At 40.8% G+C, this 14,572-nt stretch overlaps 1 protein-coding gene across 9 annotated transcripts in view; it reads left to right on the top strand.

Annotated features, from left to right (window-relative positions):
• The window catches only part of ccdc142 (coiled-coil domain containing 142), a 114,593-nt gene that overhangs the window by 84,407 nt on the left and 15,614 nt on the right, over positions 1–14,572 (top strand). For all 9 annotated transcript variants that reach the window (XM_073042254.1, XM_073042260.1, XM_073042255.1 and 6 more), the window contains one exon: positions 5,407–5,521. In XM_073042254.1, the coding sequence (XP_072898355.1) occupies positions 5,407–5,521 (115 nt within the window). The remainder of the gene's footprint in view (positions 1–5,406; positions 5,522–14,572) is intronic.

Below are 14,572 nucleotides of genomic sequence, written 5' to 3'. Positions count from 1 at the left end.
TGATTAGTTTTGAGGGGATAATGGTATTGAATGCTGAGCTGTCGTCGATAAAGCTCCTGATGTAAGCATTTTCACTGTCCAGATGTTCCAGGGTTGAGTGAAAAGCCAATTAAACGGCATCTGCAGTGGACCTGTTATGACAATAGGCAAACTGGAGCAGATCCAAGTCATTTCTCAAGCAGGAGTTGATGTGTTTCATCACCAGCCTTTCAAAGCACTTCATCACAGTGGATGCAAGTGCTACTAGACAATAGTCATTGAGGCAGGTTACTTAGACGCATGTATAATTGAAGCCTGCTTGTAGCAGGTGCATAACTCTGACTGCTGAAGCAAGAGGTTAAAGATTTCGGAAAACAGCCAGTTGATTAGCACAGCTCCTTAGAACTCAGCCAGGTACTCCATCTGGGCCAGATGTTTTTCATGGGTTCACCATCCTGAAGGAATCTTTCACATTGGCCTCAGAGACTGAAATCACAGGGTTATTGGGTGCTGTAGGAGTTCATGAAAGTTTATCCATGTTTTGACAGTGAAAGCAAACAGAAGGCATGGAACTCATCTGGGAGCAAAGCCTTGTTATCATCTATGTTGCTTTGTTTTGCTTTGTAAGTGGTAATAGCATTCAAGCCCTGCCCCAGCTGGTGAGTATCCTTCATTGATTCAAGTTTGGTCCGGAATTGCCACTTGGCATGTCAAATTCTGGAGATCATACCTGGACCTCATGTACGCTACCTGGTCGCCAGACCTGAATGCCACTGATCTGGCCCTCAGCTGTCTGTGGATCTCATGGTTCATTCAGGGCTTCTGGTTGGGAAAGACTGAATGATCTTGTATCTCATTATGTGTATCTCATTAGTTGTGCCTCTAGGCCAGCAACGTAAGAACTTCTGGCTGTGGTGATTTTTTTCCATTGGGCCTTCCTAGCCTGTTGAATACAAAGGAAAGTTTTGATGGGGGAAGTTTAACTGCATGTGGAGAATAACAGATCAGATTTCTTTTAAATGTCTGCAAGTTGGGCAACACATGCAAAATGTTGGAGGAACTCAGCAAGTCACACAGCATCTATAGAGAGGAATTAACAATTGATGTTTCAGACCAAGGCCCTTCATCAGGCCTGGAATGAGAGTGCCAGTCTACTATTTAGTCTTCTGCATAGATGCTGCCTGACTTTCTGAATTCCTTCAGCATTTTGTGTGTGTTGCTCAAGATGTTCAACATCTGCAGAATCTCTTGTATTTATGACTACAAGGTGGTACAGTTTTGCAAAAGGGAGAAAATGAAGCTTTTTATATTGCTACTATGAGCTGGTTCTAAAATAATATCTCTCTAAAATGTTTTTTTAATCTCTTTTGGAACTTACAAACTGTAGCAATTTAAACATCTGACAGTCATAGTATATTTTTATAGTGAAGAATATTTCCAGCTCTTTGATTATGAAATGAATTTGATATTGATTAAATTAAGTACATTGCCATATCAAGTAGTGAAAATTGCAGTTAATATTAATAGTACACTTAGAATGTAAACTCCAAAAGTTTTTTTGTCGAGAGTAAATTTAAATTAATATTTAACAAATGATTGATTTTCTTCCTTATTACATTTATTTCCCTTGCTTGTTTTTGCCCTTCTGCATTTGGTCCCTCCTTTCCATCATTTCCTTTCATTTGATTCTACCTATCACCTACCAACCACTGACCCACTCCTCCCTCATATTACTCCTGATGCAGGATCTCAACCCAAAATGTTGACATAAACCTGTTGCCTTCACAGATGTTGCTCAGGCTGTTAAGTTCTTCCAGTGTTCCAATTTGTACTTAAATGTATTATTGAAGTATGTTTACTACCAGAAGGACAGGAGGCACTGGTGATACAGATGAGAATAGGTATTCATTATGCTTAATGGTTGTTGGCATAGCTATAAAAAGGTGATCAATAACAATAGGGAAAATAGTTGGATGTCAGAACCTGGCATCCAGTTAAGAGGGACTCACTTGCTTCCTCATCTAAGTTAGTTCTGCAAGTCACATTTTCCTGAGATTGCCAGGATTCCTCTTAAGACATTCCATACCAATTCAAAGTACATTACCATTTCTTGTAGGGAAGTACAAGACAATCTTTTCACTGTATCGTGGTACAACTGACAATAATAACAAATACCAGGACCAACATTGCTGGCAAAATAATTAAGCTCTGAAGCCTTTGCTATTTAGATATTATGAATTCAGATAAAGCTGAAATTTTATGTGCACAGTTTTATCATGTCCTAAGCCAGCTACTGTATTGGTAAATTCAGTCACACTTGAAAAACTCTTGAATGTCTAAACTATTGCAAAATAAGTAGATTGTGGCTCTTTTTTTTTTCTTTTACTTTTGTATTGTCAGGTCTGGACAAGTATTACAATTTTACTATTTGAATTTGTTATTGGAATTGGTTTATTATTGTCAAATATTTAAAGTTCAAAGCACATTATAAAAGTTTCTACACTGTGTGCAACCTTGAGATTTGTCGTCTTACAGGCAGCCACAAAACAGAAACCCAATAGAAACTACACAACAAAGACCATCAAACACCCAGTGTGTGGAAAAAAGAACAAATTGTGCAAACAATAAAAAGTAAACAAATAACGTTCTGAACATGAACCACAGAGTCCATGAAAGTGAGTCCACAGCCACAAAGCTTGCTCATCACTACAGCCAGTCCAGGAGCTCGTTGGTTGCAGACCACAGCTGCAGAGTCAGTTCAGCGCAGAGGCAAGTAGGTATCATGAAGCGGCAAGCTGAATACCAGACTGTCCCTTGCCTCCAGCCCTGGCACCCCAACCTTTTCAATCTGGCCTGGGCCTTGGCGCTTCAATCCAGCCCCACGTCCACTTCAGCAATGGCCAAAATTTGGCTAGTTCCTTGCTCTCATATTTGACCCTACCACTTCGATCTGGCCTCAAGTACCAAGATAACAGTGAATAGTTTGTCTTGCAGACTCTTCGTTCAGTTCAAATTATCACACAGCACATTGAATTAGAAAAAGTTAAAATAATAATGCAGAATAAAGCGTAAATGCTACTGAAAAAATAAACAATAAAGTGCAAGATCATAATGGGGTAGATTGTGAGGCCAAGAGTATACCTTATTGTACGAGGTCCTGATAACAGTGGGATAGAAGCTATCCTTGAGCTTGGTGATGTGTGCTTTTTCAGGGTATTGTATCTACTGCCCAATGGAAGGGGGAAGAAGAGAGAACATCCGGAGTGGGTGGGGTCTTTTAACTTTGCAAAACATTACACAGATAAATAAGAACATAAGAAATAGCAGGAGTAGGCCAACTGGCCTATCAAGCCTGCTCTGCCATTCAATAAGATCTTGGCTGATTGGCCAAGGTCTCATCTCCACCTACTTGCTATTTCCCCATAACCCTCAGTTCTCCTACTATGCAAAAATCTATCCAACCTTGTCTTAAATATGTTTACTGAGGTAATCTCCACTGCCTCATTGGGCAGAGAATTCCACAGATTCTCCACTCTCTGGGAAAAGCAGTTCCTCATCTCTGTCCTAAACTACTCCCCCGAATCTTGATGCTATGTCTCCTAGTTCTAGTCTCACCTACCAATGGAAACAACTTTCTTGCCTCTATCTTATCGATCTCTTTCATAATTTTATTTGTTTCTATAAGATCTCCTCACATTCTTCTGAATTCCAGCAAGTATAGTCCCAGGCGACTCAATCCCTCGTCATAGTCTAACCCCCTCATCTCTGGAATCAACCTAGTGAACCTCCTCTGCACCTCCTTCAAAGCCAGTATATCCTTCTTCAAGTAAAGAGACCAGTACTCCAGGTGCAGCCTCACCAGTACCCTTTGCAGTTGCAGCATAACCTCCCTGCTCTAGCAATGAAGGCCAACATTCCATTTGCCTCCTTGAGAGCCTGCTGTACCTGTGAACCAACCTTTTATGATTCATGCAGAAGCACTTCCAAGTTCTTCTGCACAACAGTATGCTGCAGTTTTTTACCATTTAAATAATAATCTGATCTTACACTTTTCCTTCCATTTTCCTTCCAAATGGATGACCTCGCATTTACCAACATTGTATTCCATCTGCCATACACTTGCCCAGTCATTTAACCTATCTATATCTCTCTGCAGACTCTCCGAATTCTCTGCGCAATTTGCTTTTCCACTCAATTTAGTATCATCAGCAAACTTAGATACACTACACTTGGCCTCCTCTTCCAGATCATTTAAATAAAGTTATTCTGAATTAACTGTCTCTTAATTGCCACATTAAGTCATCCACTCACACGGTATCAGAGCTGTTCCCTGTTTTCCACCCATTCCCCTCCCCTTCTCTGGTATCTAAAATTAACTTGTTTTCTCTCTTTCTCAGTTCTGAGAAAGGGTGCTGGAACTGAAGTGTAACTGTTTCTTTTTCTACATTTGCAATCAGACATGCTGACTGTTTCCAGTCTTTTCTGATTTTTAAGGCAGAATGTGAACGTGCCAACTCCAGAGTTAGTTGCTGAGATGAATGGTTTGCCCTCTCAAAAACACATCATTGTTTTTTAAATTGAAAACAAATACTGCGCCAGAAATACAAATTAAGGATTCTCTGCAGAAGTGTTATGTATTGAGATATATTGTGGCCCTTGTAGGTTGCTGTCGAGCTTCCTTGTGTGTTATATGCGGAACATAATGTGAGAGGATGTTCTGGGTAGAAGACTTACAAGTAAAATAAACATTGGCACATTGTTCCTCACTTCTCCTTCTGTTGTGTGTTATTCATGGCCACCTGGCTTCTCCAGACCACAACCATAGCAAGAGCCTTTCCACTAAGTTTTTCACAAGTAGTTTTTCTGCTTTCACATCAACAATGATAAATGAGCAGTTAATGTTCTGATTAAGAAAGTTGTATCTTCAAGATTTCACAGACATCCACAGTTCTATAGTGTTAAGGATTTTGTGAAGTACAAAATATGCACAACACCTGAAAAAATACAAATAAAATGCACATCAGAGTGCACTTTAGCTAGTGTAACTACTGCCTCACAGCTCCAGCACCCTGGATTCAATAATGACTTCCCTTACTGTATGTGCACCGTTTCCATTATCTCCCTGTGGCTGCATGGATTTTTGCTAGTGCTTTGGTTTTTCTTCCATATCCAAGCTGTGGGTTATTAGATAAACTGGCCGCTAAATTTTCCCCAAGATGCAGGTGACTGGTATAATCAGGAGAAAAGTTATGGGAATATAGGAAAGGTAAAATGGGATTGGTGTAGGATTAATGTGAATGGTTGTTTGGTTGGCATAGAATCCGTGGCTAATATCTTGTTTCCATGCTTTATGGCTCCTTGAAAATTGTAGGAATGTACTTGATGATGCTAAACTGCAAATGTAACCTTAAGTGTTTCCTTTTATAGACATTCTCAGTGAAGGCACTGACAGTATTTTCAACTAAATGTCGAAAGATGGCTCTTGAGATATTTGAACAGACCATGCCAGTAGGACGACAGTGGAGGGTAAATTATCGATCAGGTAATTCAATCTCTCAAAAAAAGTTTAAAACATCCAAGAATCATGAACAAAGAAGTTGAGTTTGGAGCGTGGATCATTACTTGGAGCTATGATTTTGTGGCCATTACAGAGACTTGGGTGGCTCAGGGGCAGGAATGGCTACTTAGTGCCAGGCTTTAGATGTTTCAGAAAGGACAGGGAGGGAGGCAAAAGAGGTGGAGACCTGGCACTGCTGATCAGAGATGGTGTCACAGCTGCAGAAAAGGGGAAAGTCATGGAGGGATTGTCTATTGAGTCTCTGTGAGTGGAAGTTACAGGAAGGGGTCAATAGCTCAACTGGGTGTTTTTATAGACCACCTAATAGTAACAGGGACATCGAGGAGCAGATAGGGAGACAGATTCTGGAAAGGTGTAATAATAACAGGATTGTCATAGTGGGAGATTTTAATTTTCCGAATATTGATTGGCACCTCCCTAGAGCAAGGGGCTTAGATGGGGTGGAGTTTGTTAGGTGTGTTCAGGAAGGTTTCATGCTGTATCCGAATCAATCAATCAATCAATCAATCAATTATTTTTTTATTTTTTTTTAAACCCCAATGTGTAGATAAGCCTACAAGAGGAGAGGCTGTACTTGATCTGGTATTGGGAAATGAACCTGGTCAGGTGTCAGGTTTCTCAGTGGGAGAGCATTTTGGAGATAGTGACCACAATTCTATCTCCTTTACTATAGCATTGGAGAGGGATAGGAACAGACAGGTTAGGAAAGTGTTCATTTGGAGTAAGGGGAAGCTATCAAGCAGGAACTTGGAAGCATAAATTGGGAACAGTTGTTCTCAGGGAAATGTATGGCAGAAATTTAACAAATGTTCAGCATAGGTATGTTCCAATGAGACAGGGAAAGGATGGTAGGATACAGGAACCATGGAGTACAAAGGCTGTTGAAAATCCAGTCAAGAAGAAAAGAAAAGCTTACGAAAGGTTCAAAAAACTAGATAATGATAGAGATCTAGAAGATTGTAAGTCTAGCAGGAAGGAGCTTAAGAATGAAATTGGGAGAGCCAGAAGGGGCCATGAGAAGGCCTTGACGAGCAGGATTAAGGAAGACCCCAAGGCATTCTACAAGTATGTGAAGAGCAAGAGGATAAGATGTGAGAGATTAGGACCAATCAAGTGTGACAGTGGAAAAGTGTGTATGGAGCCAGAGGTACTTAAGGTCCTTTTCCACAGTGAATACTTAATAAATACTTTGCTTCAGTATTCGCTATGGAAAAGGACCTTGGCGATTGTAGGGATGATTTACAGCGGACTGAAAAACTTGAGCATATAGATTAAGAAAGAGGATGTGCTGGAACTTTTGGAAAGCATCAAATTGAATAAGTCACCGGGACCAAATGAGATGTACCCCAGGCTACTGTGGGAGGCAAGGGAGGAGACTCCAGAGCCTCTGGCAATGATTTTTGCATTATCAGTGGGGACAGGAGAGGTTCCAGAAGATTGGAGGGTTGCAGATGTTGTTCCCTTATTCATGAAAGGGAGTGGAGATAGCCCAGGAAATTATAGACCAATGAGGTTGGTAAGTTGATGAAGAAGATCCTGAGAGGCAAGATTTATGAACATTTGGAGAAGCTTAATATGATTAGGAATAGTCAGCATGGCTTTGTCAAAGGAAGGTCGTGCCTTTTTAGCCTGATTGAATTTTTTGAAGATGTGACGAAACACATTGATGAAGGTAGAACAGTAGATGTAGTGTATATGGATTTCATCAAGGTATTTGATAAAGTACCCCATGCAAGGCTTATTGAGAAAGTAAGGAGGTATGGGATCCAGAATTGGCTTGCCCACAGAGGGCAAAGAGTGGTTGTAGAGGGATTATATTCTGCATGGAGGTCGGTGACCAGTGGTGTGCCTCAGGGATCTGTTCTGGGACCCCCTTCTCTTTGTGATTTTTATAAATGACCTGGATGAGGAAGTGGAGGGATGGGTTAGTAAATTTGCTGATGACACAAAGCTTGGGGGTGTTGTGGATAGTGTGGAGGGCTGTCAGAGGTTACAGCGGGACATTGATAGGATGCAAAACTGGGCTGAGAAGTGGCAGATGGGGTTCAACCCAAATAAGTGGAAATGGTTCATTTTGGTAGGTGATATATGATGGCAGGATATAGTATTAAAGATAAGACTCTTGGCAGTGTGGAAGATCAGAGGGATCTTGGGGTCCGTGTCCATAGGACACTCAAAACTACTGCACAGGTTGACTGTGTGGTTAAGAAGGCATACAAGGCATTGGCCTTCATCAACTGAGGGATTGAGTTCAAGAGCCGAGAGTTAATTTTACTCTCTCTGTTAATGAACCTTTCGTGTTTCATGTACCAGCATTTTTCATAGTCTTGTATATTTTTACCATTATGTATTCCAACAGCATCTCACGCAAACCATGTCATCCTGATTAATTTCCTTAAATTTGTTCTCACTTTTTGATTTGGCTACTGTTAAAGCTAATTTCTCCTTACTTTACTCTATCAAGTAGCCTTAAAAACGTTTGGCTTTCAAGTAGTGCTGTAAAGGCACCATCTTTCCACAGCAGAGTTCACCTTACTTCAATAGCTAGGCTTTCCAGAGCCTAGGAAATCCATCTTCTCCCTTTCTTTCCAGACCTGATGAAGGGTCTCACTACAAAACATCGACTGTTTATTCCAGAGATGCTGCCTGTCCAGCTGAGTTACATTAGCATTGTGTGTGTGTTGCCCTAGAATATTCTTTTGCCCACAATAAAAAGCTGCAAAGTTGATAAATTTAGAGGCTTGTGGTTTTGTTAATATATTCAAAATGCTAACTTGCCTCCTGGAGTGAAATAGTTGTTCACTGCTTGTCGTGTCTCTGTGAAGCTGAGATATGGGTGGGTTAGAAGCAGCATTTCTCTGTTAGAAATATTCCCTGATTTAACTGCACCTCTACGTGTTCACCAATGTTAACGTGTCTATTAAAAGAACAAAGGACTGGTTGGTAAAGGAAGCCGTTCAAATAAAACTAGGGGAAAAGAATTTTTAACAAAGATGAAGGTCTCACTCTAATTCAATTGTAAACAAGGTGGGAGGGTGGAAATCTGATTGGATGACAATTAACTAATCAGGAGGGACAGACTATAGGGGTATAAATACCACCGGACTAGACAAGCTGGGGTATCCTCCCTGATAAAGATGGTGGAGTTTGTCATCAAAATGTTGGTTATAATCAATACTTGTACCCGGCTGGAAGCTCGAGAAGATTATACAGGTAGTCCCCGAGTTACGAACGTCCGACTTACAGACAACTCGTATTTATGAACTGAGGAAAGAGAACGCCGTCCGCCATTTTAAGTCATTGCCGTTGACACTGTGTTGAGTGTTTAACTTTGTATTTGGCTTAAATTTTTCTTAGTAAGATTCACCCTGACCCCCCCCCCCCCCCATTCCGGTAGGCTGGTGGCGCAGTGAGATCAGCGCTGGGCTCGAGAACAGAGTTTCCAAAGTTCAATCTAGTGAAAGACCGCTCTCATGCCAAGTTGATGTCGATTCAGTGACTCCCGTAACATCCGTGTCAGGTTGATGTCGCGCTCACAACTCGACCTCATAAAAAAAAAACGCAGCCACCTCCAGTGTAAATTCCCACGCGGAATATTGTGGAGGATCAAATACCCAAACCCAGCACAGCCCCCGCTTGTCCCATTTAGCCTGGCTCAGTGCAGTGGTCCTTAGGACCCAACGGACCTCGGGGGCTGGCGCAGCTTGGGACCCACCGCCTGCAGTGTTTTTGTTCCATTGACGGGAAACGATCGCAATTGAAAATAAAGTGGAAATAGTAAAGTGTTTGGAAAGAGGTGAAACGCCATCGGTCATTGCAAAAGCGTTAGGCTACAGTCGGTCAACAATCGGAACAATTTTAAAGGATAACGGATAAAGTGAGAATAATGGAGCATGTGAAAGGCCCTGCCCCGATGAAAGCTACAATTATTACTAAGCAACACAGTGGTTTAATTATTGGAATACATACATTTCTTAAGAGTTTTATATGCATAGAAAGTTAAAATATATACTATATCCTAAGTCAAACGTTTGACTAACTGACGCTAAATAATACCGGATGTACTTGTTCTGGCTTACATACAAATCCGACTTAAAGACGGACTGAGGAACGGAACTCGTAAGTAACCTGGGGACTGCCTGTATTTGTCTTGTATGCTGGGAAAGCCCTAGATCCTTTTTCACTTACCTCTATGGGGAGGAAGTTCACCACAATATTAGTTGCTTTGAATCATTGCATAAAGAGATGGTGAGGCTTCTTTGTTCTTTAGCCTTCCTTCTAAGACGCCAGGACAAGGACATCATCCCTAAGTTCATGAAGTTGCATACCACAGTGGTTTCTTCAGCAGCTAAACGCATTCTACAACAAGCTAGCCAAGCATTGATTAGGGAGTGTATCCATTACATTAGATCTGCTCTGGACATCAACGGAAACAGACAACTGTCTTCTTACCTGGAATTGTCAGCCCTCTTATCTTCTAGTGATTGGGAGTACATTGACAGGTCCACCACTGCCCAAAGTGAACTAGTTTCACAAAGGAACACTGTGAGGCAGGTCAGGGAATACAACAATCCCAACAAAATGGAGTTCCAAAAAGGACTGCCATCAATCAAACTGGGCAAAACATTAACGAGTTTGGTCCTCGCCAAGGGTCTAAACCTAGCTCTGATCTGCAGATCTATACATTATCGGGACTACATTGGTGGAGTAGAGCAAGCAATCTGAAAATTAATACTGGAGGAGTTAAGAATAGAGGTCTGTATAGCCCTCAAAAGAGCCATTTTGCCTAAATTGAACATTACAAAAGGAGAGCGACTGGCCCTCAGCACTACGGCAAAACCTAGCCAATATGACCAGTGGACAAAGGAAATGCAACGATCCTGCCTATAGAGTTCTACAGTGGGATCCCACAGATTCAATTGTGAAGATGACCTCTGTTTTACTGAAGAAATCTGGACTGCCAGCAGACATCTGTAAGGCACTTCTACCTCAGGCACTGGTACCACCAAGACTTTATGGGCTCCCTAAGATACACTAAGAGGGCTCCTCCCCCCCACCTGCAGCCTATCACAGTGTGATAGATTATCCAACTTACTACCTTGCTAAGCATTTAATGACCATGCTATCTCCCTTTGTTGGGGGCTGGGAGCATCAGATCACAAATTTGACCAATTTTGTTAAAATATAACCAACAACCAATTGAACCCAGAGGACATAATGGTCAGTTTCAACTTGGTGTCCCTGTTCACAAGAGTTCTCATTAAGGACAGCTTGGACCTCCAGCGGTCAATGTTTGATAAGGGTACCATTGACCTTTTTGAACATACCCTTACATCCACATACTTCCTTAATAAGGGGAACTACCATGAACAAACAGATGAAGCTATGGGATCACCCTTGTCGCCAGCTATTGCTAATTTCTACATGGAGGACTTTGAGGAGAGAGCTCTGAGTTCAGTGCCCTTACAGCCCAAATGCTTCTTCAGATACGTCGAGAATACCTTCGTAGTGTGGCCTCATGGACTCCAGGCACTCCCAACAGTTCCATGACTATCTGAACAGTATACAACCAAACATTCAATTTACGGTGGAGATGGAGAGGAATGGTTGCCTCCCATTCCTGGACATTCTAATATGATGGAAACTGGATGGTTGTCTCAGGCGTGGCGTCTAAAAGAAACCCACTCACAAGGACTTATACCAGAAATAACAGCCATCATCACGCCTCCCAAAGTAGAGCAGTTCTTTCTACTTGGATTAAGCATGGGAAAACTATTTCATACTCGGAGAGTGTCCCCGAGCAAATAAAACGATTACGCACAGCATTCCTACAGAGTGGCTACAAGGCAAGAGAAATCGATTGGGCACTTAAAAGGGATGACAGAAAAACCAGGAAATCTAGCAAAGAGGAGGAACCTAGCTATCGCCTGTCACCCCTCTACTTCTGGAAGGATTGCCAGGATCTTGAAGAAATACTGGATTAATACATCCACAAACCCGTAAAGAAGCTCAAGACACAGCTTATGCAGGTCAGAGATGACCTGGGACTCAAGTCGGCTGATGTTTACAGGATTCCTTGTGGATGCAGAGTAGTGTATATTGGCCAAATTGGATGCATGATGGAAACCCACATCAAGGAGCACAAGAAGTGTATCCTTTGGGTTTCCTGGAGAAATCGGTGGTAGCAGAACATTGCATTAGCAATGGCTGTAGGATTGACCTTGACAGCAGAAAACCAGTGTGCTGCGCCAATGGCTTTTGGGACCGCCTGATAAAGGAAGCTGCTGAAATAAAACTAGAAAAAAGAATTTTAACTAAGATGAAGGTCTTGCTCTAAGTAAGAACTGGAATTCGATTGTAAACAAGGTGGGAGAGCAGAAACCTGACTGGATGAGGACCAACCAATCAGGAGGGACAGACTATGGGGGTGTAAATATCACCGGATCAGACATATCCATGGGTCATCCTTGATAAAGATGGCGGAGTCTGTCATCGAAACATCAGTTCTAGTGGATAACTGTACCAGCTGGAAGCCCAAGAGTAGTTTGTTCGTAATCTTTGTAAAACTTTTTTCATTTATTTCACTACCAATAAAATTTGTGTATAAATCCCAGATTGCTTTATTTTGGGGTCTTCATTAAAATTATATTACTATTATTTCATCTTCTAATTCTTCCTTCCAAAATATATCACTTCAGACTTCTTTGTTAAATTTCATTTTATTTTTAAAATTCCATTTTACAAAGTTTCTCCACACTTACTGATATATTAATAATGTTTTATTATATGTATGAATGTTGTATCATCTAAAAGCATTGAAATTATGCTTAATATATGCAAGTGCAAGTATATCAAAAGAGCAGTGGTGTATAAGGCAGTTTTTGGGGAAAATACCACTGTATAATTTCCTACAGTCTGAAAAGCAATTTTTCATCAATATGTTCTGCTGTCTGCCTTGCATTCAGTTTAGGATTCATGGTGCATATAATGCATTAATTACACAGACTTTAGTTTTGCTGCAACTTTTTACCTTGACTGATCCTAAGATCCTCAATATCAAATAAACTACCCTTGAATCCTTTTTGTTACTTTGTCAAAGTAACTGATTGAGTTAGACAAACACAATTAACCTTCAACAGGTCTGTGTTGTTGCAGTCATAGTATCATATAGCTTAGAAATACATCTTTTGGCCCACCAGGTCCATTCTATCATCTTGGTCCACCTACACTAATCCCTTTTGTCTGCATTACGACTGTATACTCTTATGCATTGCCTATTTGTGTCTGCCTAAATGCCTCTTAAGCATAACAATTGTATCAGAATCCACTATCTCCTCTAGCAGTTTCAAATATCAGATGTGTGTAAAAAAATACCTTTAAAATTCCTTTAAATGTCCTCTTTTTTCAAATGCTGCTACCAAAGGAATTTTTACTTTGTGTCCCTCATAATCTTAGACTTCTTTTTGATCACCCCTCAGTCTCCTTAACTCTACTTTAATTCATTCATCCATTTAGTAACTCTTCCTTTCTCACATTTTCACTGGATAGCAATGTTAGGTTGACTTATAGTTCTGGGTTTTATCCTTCATTTCTCTATACTTCTGTAGAACTTTTTGAATTCATCAGTCTCTCGCATGAACTTTATATCTAAGGATAATTGGAGTATTTTGGGCAAAATCAGTTCACCCTACTCATTGTTCCACTAACCGTAGATGTACTGTATCCTATCTGGATCAATTTTTTTCAGTTGAGGATTGGTATGTTTAAGTTAACTTACCCAAACAACCACTTCCTCCTCTAGCTGCTTTGGCAGCAGGCCACTGCCTTGGTGAAGAAGGATGAAAATCTGGCATTTCAGTCATGATCTTTGCTGCTACTAAATTATCTCAGTTGATCCCAGCTTTCCTTTTGACTAGCTTTTATTATTTATAAGTTTATAAAAGACGAATCTAAATTATATTTACTATTCATTCATTTATTATAGATTTTTTCTTTACTTTCTAGATTACTTGATTATGTTTTAATGAGTTAAGGATGATATTAGCCCTGTCTGTCAAGTGAAAACAGAAGTTAAAAGCTCACATGGAATATAATCACTTACTGATTATACAGTATAGCCCTACTGCTGTACCCAAATTCTAATCTCGACTTGCTCAACTGAGCAGGTAAAAGGGACTCTCACTGCTAGAGTTGTAATTAAGTATGCAGATCATACTCCAGGCACTTAATTGAGGCTGAATGGCAATTTAGACGGCAGACAAGAGTAGAAAGGCTGTTGTGGCATTCTGCCAGGTTAGCTTGAGGGTATGAAAAGTTGGCACAAAAGCAATGTGGATCATAAATGTTTGCCCTTCTTTGACTTTCCTTGTTGGAACCAGGATGAGCAGAAGTATTCCCACAGGCTAATCAAGGAAAAGTAAGGATTTTTAGTCCAGATGAAGGACTAACAGATGCTGCCTGACCACTGAGTTCCTCCAGCAGCTCATTTTGAGCTCCAGATTCAAGCAACTGCACTTTCTTGTGTCTCCAAAAGTAAGGATTCCCATTATCTTAGTTGCAGCCAACAGGCTGAGTATCAAGACATTAGGGATGCAAAATCAAAAAGGGTAGCAAATACGGTACTCAAGGTGTTGTAACTCAATACGCGGAGTACAAGAAATAAGGTGGATGATCTTGTTGCACTATTACAGATTGCCAGGTATGATGATGTGACCATCACTAAATCGTGGCTGAAGGATGGCTGTAGTTGGGAACTGAATGTCCAAGGTTATATGATGTATCGGAGGGATAGGAAGGTAGGCAGAGGAGAAGGCGTAGCTCTACTGGTAAAGAAAGGCATCAAATCATTAGAAAGATGTGACGTAGGATCGGAAGATGTTGAATCCTTGTGGGTTGAGTTAAGAAATTGCATGAGTAAAAGGACGTTGATGGCATTTATATACAGGCTTCCCAACAGTAGCTGGGAGGTGGACCACAGGTTACAACAGGAAATAGAAAAGGCAAGTCAAAAAGGCA

Source organism: Hemitrygon akajei, chromosome 4 (genome assembly GCF_048418815.1).
Source record: "Hemitrygon akajei chromosome 4, sHemAka1.3, whole genome shotgun sequence".
NCBI lineage: Eukaryota > Metazoa > Chordata > Chondrichthyes > Myliobatiformes > Dasyatidae > Hemitrygon > Hemitrygon akajei.
Note: the sequence above shows the minus strand (reverse complement) of the source record. Positions and strands in the feature narration are given on the sequence as shown.